The sequence below is a fragment of the Miniopterus natalensis genome, chromosome 1, assembly GCF_054644295.1.
Source record: "Miniopterus natalensis isolate mMinNat1 chromosome 1, mMinNat1.hap1, whole genome shotgun sequence".
Lineage (NCBI taxonomy): Eukaryota > Metazoa > Chordata > Mammalia > Chiroptera > Miniopteridae > Miniopterus > Miniopterus natalensis.
Genome location: NC_142081.1, coordinates 153,799,937 through 153,813,299, shown reverse-complemented (window position 1 = coordinate 153,813,299; position 13,363 = coordinate 153,799,937). Strand labels below are relative to the sequence as shown.

The window sequence follows — 13,363 nt, the reverse complement described above, 5'->3', positions numbered from 1 at the left end:
ATGTGAACCATTGTCTGTCTGGCTATGGATTCTCTGCTTCATGCTTTTTATGTTCCATCTAAGAAATCTTTGTCTAACCCACAGTGATAAAGATTTTCTAAGTTTTATAGTTTTAGCTCCTATATGTAGGTCTGTGGTTTATTTTGGGTTAATTTTCATATATTGGATGTAATAAGGGTCAAGATTCATTTTCTTGGCATGTGAAATCCAGCAACATTTGTTGAAAAGACTATCCTTTCTATATTTAACTACATTGGTACAAGTTCTGTATCTTTTTGTCACCTTTTAGCAAGGTGTATGGTATTGTTCCAACAGGTCTGCCAAAGACTGACTGAATATGGAGTTCATTTTCACCGGGTGCACCCTGAGAAAAAGTCACAAACTGGAATATTACTAGGAGTCTGTTCTAAAGGTGTCCTTGTGTTTGAGGTTCACAATGGAATTCGCACGTTGGTTCTTCGTTTTCCATGGAGGGAAACCAAAAAGATTTCTTTTTCGGTAGGTCCAGTTTAACCCCATTTGATTATATTTTAAAATAGGTGTTGTCATTTTCAAATGTAACATATTAATTGACTTTACTTAAGTAAACTTTCAGTCCTACCATTCAGTAGGGCTAATATGTCTTAATACTTTTTCACTCTTCTTCCTTAGCTGTAGGAACTATTACTGAGGTTTATTTGTTTTCAGTTTTGTCAGGAAGTGAGTTTTTTAAAAATAGTATACATTCCTAGCTGGTTATATGCTCAATTAACTTTAGTTAAATTACAACCTAGTTGACTTCTCTGTTAATTCAGACCTTATTCTAAGGTACTAACTTCTCACATGGAGAAACCCCTTTAATGTATTTAAGATAGATAACTATCTTCACCACAGTGAACTTTGTCTTGCTCAATAATAGTTCCTTCACAGCAACTGTATTTGAATCTCAGTGGTTTAGAGATTTACTTGGTTTTATGAACTAACTCCAGAACTTCATGCAGTTTTAAGTTTTAGTGTATACTCCTTATAGATACAAAGCTAGAAAAGTGAATTTTAGAAAATCATGTTTATGCAAGATAATGAGCTATAAAGGCATATTTTGATTCTGAACATAGTTGGAGTATCTGAACATTGAAATTCAATTGGCAAACCCCAGAGGTGAATCAAAAATATATTCAGGTATTTGATATCCTAATGCTATTCAGGAACTACTGGCATCTTTAGTTTATGTCTGAGCTGAAATATGGTCTCACTCAAACAATGTTTACAAAAATATCAATATCAAGGCCCAAACTGATTCTGGATAACCTTCAACCTAGAGATTTTTGAAATCAGTTCTAGACCTAATGGTTAGTTGAATGGTTTCCTCTGAAACCCAGTGGTACCACTAAGATTACCAGATAATATGTTCTCTCAGGAAAGCCAGGACCATCCTCATCTTCTTAAGATTGTCAAGACCAGAAATTTACCTGGATTTAATTTACTAATTAAATTGATTAGTGAATATTGCACCAACCTTGCATCCCCTAAATAAAACCCACTTGATCATGGTGTTGGTGTGTGATCTTTTTAATGTATAGCTGGATCCGTTTGCTAATATTTTGTTCCAGGTTTTAGCATCTATATTCATCAGGGATATTGGCCTATAGTTTTCTTTCTTTGGTTTTGTAATTAGGATAATGCTGGCCTTGTAAAAAGAGCTTGAAAGTCTTCCCTCCTACTGAGTTTTTTGGAATAGTTTGAGGAGGATGTGTTAGCTCTTTGAATGTTTGGTAAAATACACCTGTGAAGCCAATCGGTACAAGACTTTTGTTTGCTGAGAGGTGGTTTTTTTTTTATTACTGCTTCTATTTCATTCGTCGTAATCAGTCTATTCAGATTTCCTAATTCTTTCTGATTTACTTTTGGAAGGTTGTATGTTTCTAGGAATTTGTCCATTTTGCCCAGGTTGTCCAGTTTGTTGGCATAGAGTTGTTCATAGTATTTTCTTACAGTCGTTTGTATTTCTGTGGTGTCGGTTATTACTTCTCCTCTTTCATGTCTGTCTTTATTTATTTGAGTCCTCTCTCTTTTTTTCTTGATGAGTTTGGTTAAAGATTCACCAGTCTAATTTATCTTTTCAAAAGCCAGTTCTTGGTTTCATTGATCTTTTGAATTTTTTTTTTTTTAGTCTCTATGTCATTTACTTATGCTCTGATTTTTATGATTTCCTTCCTTCTACAGGAAGGAAACAAAGGCCTTACTCTGGACTTTGTTTGTTGTTCTTTTTCTAGTTCTTCTGTTCTAGTTGTTCTATAGGTTTAGATTGTTTATTTGAGACTTATCTTGCTTCTTGAGTTGGGCCTGTAGTGCTATGAACTTCCCTCGTAGGACTGCTTTCGCTGTGTCTCATAGATTTGGGGGTGTTGTGTGTTCATTTTAATTTGTTTCAGGTCATTTTTTATTTTTTCCTTGATCTCCTTGTTAACCCACTCATTGTTTAATAACATGCTGTTTAACCTCCATGTATTTTAATGTTTTTCAGTTTGGTTTTTTTGATTCTTAGTTTCATATTGTAGTCAGAGAACATGCTTGATGTGATTTCAGTCATCTTGAATTTGTTAAGATTTATTTTGTGTCCTAACATGTGGTGTGTCTTTAGAATGTTACGTGTGCACTTGAAAAGAATGTATATTCTGCTGCTCTGGGATGAAATATTCCGTAAATATCAATTAAATCCGTCTGATCCAGTGTGTTATTTAAGGTCTCCATTGCCTTGTTGATTTTTGTCTGGAAGATCTGTCCATTGATGATAGTGGGGTGTTAAGAATCCTACTATGACTGTATTGCTGTCAATCTCTCCCTTAATGTCCACCAAGATTTTCTTTATATATTTAATTGCTCCTATGTTTACAAGGGTTATAACCTCTTATTGGATCAATTCCTTTAGTATTATGTAGTGATCTTCTTTGTCTCTTGTTATGGCCTTTGTTTTGAAGTCTATTTTGTCAGATATAAGTATTACTACCTCAGTTTTTTGTTTGTTTCCATTTGCATGTAATATTTTTTTCCATCTCTTCGTTTTTAGAATGTGTCTTTTGTTCTGAGGTGGATCTCTTGTAGACAGCATGTATATGGGTCATTTTTCTTTTTTTTTTTTTTTAATCTTCACCTGAGGATGTTTTTATTGATTTTAGAGAGAGAAAAAGGGAGGGAAAGAGAGAAAAATCTGTTGGTTGCCTCCATATGTGCCCTGACCAAGGATGAAACCACAGCCTAGGTATGTGCCCTGACTGGGAATCGAACCCTTAACCTTTTGGTGTATGAGACGATGCTCTAACCAACTGAGCCACCAGCCAGGGCCTGGGTCATGTTTTCTTATCCATTCAGCTACCCTATGTCTTTTGATTGGAGCATTTATTCCATTTATATATAAGGTTATTATTGATAGGTACTTATTTATTGCCATTTTATTCTTTATACCTATGTTCCCCTCTCTCTATATTTCTTTTTTTCTTGTCCTTAAAATATGCCCTTTAACATTTCTTGCAATACTGGTTTGATGGTAATGAACTCCTTTAGCTTTTTTTTTTTTTTTTTGATCTGGGAAACTCCTTATTTTGCCTTTAGTCTTAAATGATAGCCTTGCTGCATAGAGTAGTTTTGCTTGTAGGTCCTTGCTTTTCATCACTTTTAATGTTTCATGCTAGTCTCTTCTGGCCTGAAGTGTTTCTGTTGAGAAATCAGCTGATAGCCCTATGGGATCTCCTTTGTAAGTACTAAATGCTTTTCTCTTGCTGCTTTTAAGATTCACTCTTTGTCTTTAATTTTTGGCATTTTAATTATGGTATGTCTTGGTGTGGGCCTCTTTGGGTTCATCTTGATTGGGACTCTCTGCGCTTCCTGTACTTGTGTGACTTTTTTCTTCACCAGGTTAAGGAAGTTTTCAGCCATTGTCTCTTCAAACAGGTTCTCTGTCTCTTGCTCACTTTGTTCTTCTGGCACCCCTATGATGCAGATGTTGTTATGCTTGACATTGTCCCAGAGGTCTCTTAGGCTTTCCTCATTAAAAAAAAATTTTTTTTTCTTTTTGATGTTCTGCTTGGGTACTTACTGTTATCCTCTAAATCACTGATTCGATCATCTGCTTCATCTAACCTGCTGTTGATTCCTTCTAGTGTATTCTTCATTTCATGTATTGTAGTCTTCATTTCTGACTGGTTCTTTTTTATGGTTTCTGTGTCCTTTTTAATTCTCACAATTTCTTTGTTTAAGTTCTCACTGAGATCACCCATTCTTCCCCTAAGGTCCCTGAGCATTCTTAAAACCATTGTTTTAAACTCTATATCTGTTATTTTGGTTGCTTCCATTTCATTTGATTTTCTTTCAGGGGATTTCTATTCTTTCTTTTGGGGCACATTTCTTTGTCTCCTCATTTTGTCTCTGTGTATTAGGTAGGTCTGCTATGACTCCCAAACTTGTTATGATGGCTTTATAATGAAGGCGCCTTGTTGGGCTCAGTGGCACAGTCTTCTAGATCTCCTGAACCCTGAGCTCCAGGAATGTTTCTTGTGGATTATGTGCACTCTCCTGTTGTAGTTGAGTCTTTAATGCTATTGGCCGTTTTGTGGCTGAAGTTAACCCTTCAGGCTGATTGATTATATATGAATAACCCTTCATCACCATGTATGGAGTTGCTGTACAGGGGCTGCCCCTGGAGGCAGAGTTGTTCCCAGCAGGGTCTGGTGCCTGCTGGAATCTCCCTTTGGGTATGCTTCTTGTGTGTCTAGTTGGGCTGAGCTCTGGTGTGGTCTGAAGCCCACCACTAGCTGTGTTGGTTCTCGGACCACTCCTAGGCCTATAAAGGGGGAGGGCAATCTGTGTATAAGAGTTGGCTTCCTGCAACTTAGAGTTGGGGGCAAATCTATAAGAGGATCAAGGTTCCCTGAGGTCCACCTTTACCTTTCAGCTATTCTGCCTGCCACTGAAGTTGCCTGGTCTTCCTCCAAAGCCTTCTGAAGAAAGACTAAAGAGTGGGCCCAGGCTGACCATAACCAATAGACCGTTCCACAGGTTGCAAGCTTGGTAGTGCAGGGCAACTGTGGTTAGGAGGACAAGACTAGTGGGTCCTCTACTTGGGTGTCACTTAGGCACTCAGTGATGGGAAAGTGGCCCTACTCCAGAGTCAAACCACTCATTCCCTACCAGAGTCTCCAACTGTAGTTTCCCCAGCAGGGGCTCACTGCAGGTTCAGGTTGGGTGCAGCAAACTGTCCCCTCTGCAGGAGCCAGCTCAGCCTGACAGAGTCACCAGGCTCAGAGAGACAGGTCAAAAGAGTCCTCGTTTTGGGTGATGAAGGTCTAGCCCAGAGAAGAGGACCAAGCACTTTGTCCTGTTCCCAGACAATAGCCTCCGAGGCACTCACACTCCGAATGTCCTGGCTCTGAGCAGCTCCGTGAAACTGAGCTCAACAGGGCAAGGTATCTGGGACTTGGAAGAGCAGATCCAAACAGTCTCCCTTTGTGGGGGGTGCCTACAAGCCTTAGGAGGGGTTCAGGCACTTCTTCCCCTTCCCAAGGTAGCATCTGGGTTTATAGCAGACTCCCTTCTTTCCCACTTGGATTGAATCCCCGCTGATTTTCACCACCAGATGCTATCACCACCAGGGCTCCTCCTCCCATCTCTGTTGATCTGGGTTGGGGATTCCTGCATGGGGTTAAGACCCCACACTCTGAGGGGGAGGGAGTTTAGCAGCTGAGATCCCTCTGGCTTCTCAGGTGGTGCACCTGGGTGTGGGCGTTAACCCTTTCTACATTTCTACCCTTCTTACCAGTCTCTTTGTGGCTTCTTCTGTAAATCCTTGGTTATAATGTTTCAGTTCAGCTAGCTTGCAGTTGGTTATTCAGGTTGATTGCTCTATAATTTAGCTGTAAATTCTTGTTTGGGGCTGGGAGCAGATGAGTGTAGCTTCCACCTGCTCTGCAGCCATCTTGGAATGCTGGTTTTCTTTTTAACAAAGAGAACAGAGTCCCAGAGATTTCATTGGCAATAGCATCTTATTTTGTTTTTATTGAATTAATTACATATTTTTATAGCTGGATTCTATTTATGGCAAGTTGTACTGATTTTCTCTTTTCAGTTGTGATATAAAGTTTCTTTAAGTGAATTTATGTAAGTAAGCAAAATCAATATAAAAATTTATAAACAAGACCAGAAATTATGAAAATGTCACCTGCATGAGTGAAAGTTGAGTAGTACTCTGTTATTATATCTTTTATGAGCCTACCAAATTTGACTTTTCTATGCTTATTTCTGCATTTGAAGTAAAGACAAGGGACATGAAGTACTAGAGAGAATAATTTGCACTATAGAAGAAGCCAAGAGGTAGTGTAAAATCTAATTGGACTTAAGCAGTTCTCTAGAGACATTAGTTTTAGATCCAGCATATTGAATGCTAGTCTTTTAAAGCACACTGATCACCTTCAAGCCTCGCCACAGAGGTCGAAACATTTTAGGATGCCCGCTTACACAAGAGAGATTCGTTTTTCAAGAAACTTTAGAGTGATAAGAATAATTTATGGTTCTCCTTCTGTCCCTGAATTTGAGAAGAATCACTGTCTCTAAATATTGATGTGTTCATTTTTCAGCCCAGTAGTATCGCTATCCAGTGTCTCTCAACTCCAAAATTTTCTTTTAACTTCCTGTAGCTTTCATCCCAGGCTTCATACCACCAAGATTCTCCTTGACTGAATCACAGCTCTTATTATTATATATTAACAGATCAACTTTTGTTGAATTTCATTTTCTGTATCCAAGAGAGTAGAACATATATTTCTTGTACTTTCTTTTTCAAATAGTTTTGGTGTTTATAAACATTGCAGTAAACTAAAAATATCAATCTCATTAAAGGAAACTATGTTTTCCTTGCTGGTGGCTAGTGGATAGTCTGATTTAGGCTATTATTTCTGAAAGTGGCAAATAATATTAATTTCACTTATTTTCTGAATTTGCAATAATACAGGTTTTTATTTTTCAATACTTGTATTAAATGTAAGTCAAAGAATACTCATGCCTAGTAATGTGAAATAAAAATGACATTTATATATTAATTACTGTTTACAGAATTGAGTCATGTAATAAAGAGATAGAAAAATATCCTAATTATTAATACCCCTCATTAATATTGTAGAAGAAGAAAATCACATTGCAGAATACATCAGATGGAATAAAACATGCCTTCCAGACAGACAACAGTAAGGTATGCCAGTACCTACTGCACCTCTGCTCTTCCCAGCATAAGTTCCAGCTGCAGATGAGAGCAAGACAGAGCAACCAAGACGCCCAGGATATTGGTAAGGAGATGCAAACTATGACAGAGGACTCCAGGGTATACACGTGGTTTTTTCCACAAATTTTAAAAGAACTTCCATGTTTAGGATAAAAATTACAATATAGATAGATGTTAAATGACTAAGTTAAGTTTAGAAAGGTGTCAAAATGAAGCTGAGATTTCAACTTAACATTCATTTTGAAAGCAGCACCCTAGATCAGTCAGGGAATACCTGTTGAAATGTCTATTTTTTGCTTATCACTGGGGTTGCTGATGTAAATATTATAAAAGTTTGGATTATATTCTCTATAAATAGTAAACTTAAGCACTATTTGATAAGATAAAATTAATATACATAAAACAATAAATAGTACACAATAGAGGGTCTTGGTTTGAAATACAGATTATATCGCACAGACTATGATCGCTACATGAAGAAGGGGAGATTGGAGACTAGGGTTCTTGAGTGGTGGCACTTAAATTGGAATTCTGAAGGACAAAAATAGTTAAGTCGTTTGAACCTAAATGGAGAGGCTTTCCAGATGAGGGAACGAGCATGGGAAACAAGGCAGGGGGCATATGCACCCAGCACAGTGAAGTTACAAACCATAACAGTTTGAGGGTGGCACGTTTCCCAACTGTTATTTTTACTAAGGTGTGTCTGTGTTCTGAGACTGAGATGAATCATCACAGTACCCCAAATAAATGGTCAGGAGGGTGGTTTCAGTTTCTTTTGAAAAGCAACCAGCAGGACAAACTAATTCAGCTCTGAAAAAATATCTGTTAGAACCGAAATACTTAAAGGTTACTTTCAAGACCACATGTAGAAATTAAATTTATACAAAATCTAGTTCTGCATAGTATATTTTTAGAGACTTTAAGTTAAATTCTCTGAAGACTTTGTTTAAAAAATTTAATGGAATAGCACTCATGACCTTGTACAACAGAGCTCTATGAATTCTTTATCCAAACTTTCTCACATCCTGAAATCTTACAGAAAATATATTCCCCGTGGGATCAGAATGGGGTGATGGCAACCTATGAATAGCTGTTTCTCAGCCTTTCAAAATCAAGACGGTAGGGGCTGTATGCTTATTAAAAATGAAGATTTCAGAAACCTACCTGAAACATGGTGAATCCCAATCTTCAGGCTTTGGGTTCCTGGAATCTGTATTTTAACAGGCTTTCCTCAGTAATGATGTTTATGCATGCTAAAATATGATAACTGCTGCTATAATCTTATTCCTTTTCTTTCCCTGCTTTGCTCTGCTAAAAAACTTGTCTGCTCTTATATATTTTCAAAGTATAGTGAAATATCAGACTTATTAGGGCTGTCAGTATTTCCACTTGGACTCATATTCTGTTAAGTACAAACCAGAATTAGACAACTGAAGGTTACATCATTATAGATGTGGTCTAGTGTGCTATAGTAGAAAAGAGTCAGGAGACCAGCTATGAAAGCTAGCCTTCCACCCTCAACATTTCTTATACTGAAGAACAATATAGTGTAGATCTTAACAATATATTTAAGATCACAAACTATGGAGCCAGATGTCAGAGTTCAAACCTCACTCTATTACTATAAATACTCAGTCTCGGCAGGCTACTTAAACTCTGCTTTAGTTCCCCATCTATAAAATGATTATCATAATGGTAATACCTACATCATAAGGTTGTTCTGAAGATGAACATACTATAAAGCACTTTAAAAGTGCCTGGCATAGTGTAACTATTGAATAAATATTTATTATTATCATGCACCACTATTACTAATAGTAGTAGTAGAATATGACTTTTTGGAGTCTCAATTGCTTCATCCATGAAGTGGGATTGCCTTCTGTATCTCACAGGTTTGCCCCCGGGAACACAACAGCTGTGAATCCTTGAACTCATATGTGAAAGCGTTTTAAAATGGTATTATCTACATTTCCCCCTAGATTTTGTTAAACCATCAAAGGAATTGTTTCCAGGTTAGAATTGGCTTAGAAATAACTGCCTGCCCACTTAACTATCTGTACTAGACAAGTGAAGATAACTGATGTTATCTATAGGATGTTGAAGGGCTAACAAATGCATGATACTTCTTTAAAGTTATAGAATATTGGTGAGAAAGAACCTTCGAGGCCAATAATTCTGAAATTTTACTAATAAGGAAACAGGTTCAGAGAAGCTAGCTTTCTCACCTAACCTTAGAGTTAGAGGTCAAACAAGGCTGGAACCCTGATCTCTTAAGCCCTAATCCAATAATCTTTCTATTTTGATGAGTTTCCAAAGAACTAATTTGCATGGAATTAAATTAAGATTAATAATAATTTATTGAGCACTTACTACTTGTAACACGCCATGCTAGGTACTGTGGGATAACAAAAATGGCTGAAGTCCCTCTCCTCAAAAAGCATACAGTTAAGTTGATGTATAAGGAATTACAGAGCAGCAGAAGGGACTAAATAGTAGCACCAAGATTCGGAAGTGTGGAGTGCAGACTGAGTGGGAACTAGCAGACCTTTGAGTTCAAATTTGAAACATTAGTATTAGGATGTAAGCTCATTCTAATGTTGTATCCCATCCTGGCTATGTTAGAGATTTTTTTCCAGGTGAAAAGCAGTAGAATAGACCAGCTAACTGGATAGTTTATGATTCCATCCCATAAATATATGCACTATTTTAAGTCCTACCCAGGAGTAGTATATGAGTGGATTTGAGTAGCATAATCCTTAATGTTTACAAAACTGAACTGAACTGGCTGTCCCTATTCCTGCCAAAGTTTCGTCTACATTTGCCTTAAGGGTGAAGAATCTATTGAATGTAAAGGTATTTCCTGGTAATTGAATCTGTGTAAGACTCAGTTTTGTGTCTTTTATTAAAGAAAATAGAAATGCTATCTTCTCTAATAAAAACTCTGTATTTTAGGCTGAAGAACATTCTGGGAATTTTTAAACCAAAGTCTTTTATTATTATTATTATTATCATCGTGTTTTAACTTGGTATCCACTTCTACTTCAGAGAAAGAACATTACATTTTTCTGATGACAGTGAGATGTGTTTATTTAAACTTCATCCTGATGCATGACTATTACAAACCTTCAATGTTTTCCTGTCTGTTTACACCTGCGATGAAATATTCATTATTAATCTTCCTAGGAATTAGAAGATAATGAAACAATCTAGAGATCTAAGTCAGCAACAGTTGACATTTTCTTTTTAAAAGGAAGTTTCACAGCTGTTTTACTAGTAGTCAAGCTATATTCTTTAGAGTGCTGCAGAGGGTTGGTACTTTACATGGGGTTGGAAAATGGGGTGTCTTGTGATGTGGATTACTAATGCATGAACAACTGAATCATTAAAAATTCTGTGCTCCTTGTCCTATTTACATGGAAGGACTTTGATACAAAAATTCTGTGATGCAGTGCTTTTGTTAATAGCCTCATATATTCAGATACTTCCATGACATTGGTTCTCCAAAATAGAATAGCCAAGCCCTTGTTATAAGGTCTCTCTCAATTTAGCCTCTAAAAGAAGATTTTGGATATGTATTTAGGAGGGAAAGGAATTTAAGCATGAAGAGAGCCCCAGATCCTTGATCACGTTAATTAACAGAAACCAAGAGAGAGAAGACAAGTAATATTTGATTCTCCCATGACTCCTGTGCCTCATTTAAATCATGAAAAGTCAGCAAGGTTATATGGTGGGAATGACATAGTAATGAAACAACAAAAGAACAAGTTACCATAAAATCCTTTTTTGGGGGGGTAACAATTTTATTGAGATGTAATTCACACACAATTTACGTACTTAAAGTGGACAAATCAATGGTTTTTAGTATATTTAGGGTTGTACAACCATCACCACAATCTGCCTTAAGCTTTTAAAAATGTAATAATCAAGAACTTTTTCTCTAGGCAAAACTTCTCTGCACAGCTTCTTTTTTAGGCATGATCTCACCACGTTGGCCTATCCCGGTTTCACCTCTCTCTCTCCCCATCCTTGGTTTGCTAGTATTTTAGCAGACACACTACTAGGGTTGAAAATTTCACTGTTAAATGTCATTCTCATTTCTAACTGAAACCCGTAATTGGGAATTTGGGGTCAGCAAGCATGAAGCCCAAACATTATTGGATCCAAGGGAATCATTAGATGCTGTAGGAAATGCTGACCAGGTCCTGGATGTGAGAAAGCTACAAGGATGGAGAGACGGTATGAAAACCAAGATCTTCCAACCTCCTTTTTAAAATCCTGGATTGCCACACTTTGAAAGCTTTCTACTTACACTGGCAATCAAGACGATTAAAAACTGCATGCTGTATTTTGTTTATTAAAATAACTCTTCTCATAAAGGTACTGCGGTGTTTCCATCGTGTAAAGCCATCCTATTTCCTTGTAGAGAGAGCTTCGTTTAGGAGCCTGAATCTCCAAGCGGAATCCGTTAGAGGATTTACTATGGGACGAGCAGTCAGCACTGGCAGTCTGGCCAGCAGCACCCTGAACAAACTTGCCGTTCGACCTCTGTCAGTTCAAGCTGAGATTCTGAAGAGGCTGTCCTGCTCGGAGCTGTCGCTTTACCAGCCATTGCAAAAAAGTGCAAAGGAGAGGAGTGGCAAAGCTCCATGCGAGGAAAAGCCTAGAGAGATGAGTAAATCGTACCACGATCTCAGTCAGGCTTCTCTCTATCCTCACCGGAAAAGTGTCATTGTTAACATGGAATCCCCATCGCAAACGATTGCGGAGTTGGTAGGAAAACCATTTCACCAGATGGCAAGATCTGATACAGAATCTCTGACAGGAGTCACAAAACTTAATAAGTAAGAACATAATTAACTAACCCAAACTACATATTTGTAAATTCTACATTTCATACATTTGCTTTTGTTTTGACGTTTTATTATTTTCACTTTTTTTTTTTTACATTGACACTTCCCCCTCCTACCTTCCTTTTCCCTCTTTAGTTCAAAGTCTGTTGCAAGTTTAAATAGAAGTCCTGAAAGAAGGAAACATGAATCAGACTCATCATCTTTTGAAGACCCTGGTCAAGCATATGTTATAGGTCAGCATAAACAAGCTTACCTTTTTTTCCCCTGTACCTGGTGCTCATAGTGAAGTGAAAGAGATAATGTAATTTACCAAGAAATTATTTTTTGTCCTATGTCCTAATTGCCAAAACTGTTTGTGAATATAAAATTTTAGGTTACTTAAAATGCACCAAGTCAAATCAAAAAATGATTTAACAAGTGATTGCTTCCTGCACAGATTATTAAGTTTCTCTTTGTGGCAATTAAAAGCCATGATGGTCTTACCAAGATAACCCATGGCTTTGGATATCTTTCTTTTGGGTTTTCCTCATAAGCCTGTGAGAGTAGACTCCACTAATGCTGTATTTTTTCAAGAAAGGTTTATTTAGGGTACTTACAGCTTAGCATGAATGGAATTGTCTCTAAAAACAGATAATTTTATGAATGTGCTGTGGTTGATAGGTAGAAATTCCTAGTTGATTAAAGTTTTTCAAATTCTCCCGCTAGCTGGGGCCTATTAATATAAGTATAGAAGTTGTGTGTTTATAAACACGCACTACCTTATAAGGTAAATAGTTCGGGTTTCCTGTTGCTTCATGCACCTTAAAAGGGACATGCACAGAATCGATCTTTCAGAAGCATAGATATTTAAGCACAGAGGTCTGAAAGATTTCTCAAAATAGGAAACAGCTGGGGAGACCAAAGGCAAACAAGAATAACCCTCTCCTGCTGTTGTTCACCAAATAATACTAATTATCTCTCCCTTTGACCAAAGTTTGATCATTTAACTCCAGTTACACAGTTAGAAAGTATTTTCTCATCCTGTAATTGGACTGGGGATATGTGAAGGAGGCGAAGTCAAAAACGAACTCTACACTATAGTTGATAAATACTTGTGGAAAGCAACATTATTTATATAGGCTTCCACAACTTTCAGAGATTATACAATCATTAATATTTGGTGAATTGGTTAAAAAGAACTTGAAACAGATAAAAGGCAAGATTTCATCCTACAGGTCATTTTATGTGTTAAAAATAGATTAAGAAGACACTGATTCAATCTTTTAGA

The 13,363-nt window shown here is 37.1% G+C and overlaps 1 protein-coding gene across 7 annotated transcripts in view; it reads left to right on the top strand.

Annotated features, from left to right (window-relative positions):
* Positions 1-13,363, top strand: part of PTPN13 (protein tyrosine phosphatase non-receptor type 13) — a 173,214-nt gene that overhangs the window by 106,300 nt on the left and 53,551 nt on the right. For all 7 annotated transcript variants that reach the window (XM_087826687.1, XM_087826682.1, XM_087826672.1 and 4 more), the window contains 4 exons: positions 316-498; positions 7,148-7,310; positions 11,670-12,087; positions 12,232-12,329. In XM_087826687.1, coding sequence (XP_087682813.1) covers positions 316-498; positions 7,148-7,310; positions 11,670-12,087; positions 12,232-12,329 — 862 coding nt within the window. The remainder of the gene's footprint in view (positions 1-315; positions 499-7,147; positions 7,311-11,669; positions 12,088-12,231; positions 12,330-13,363) is intronic.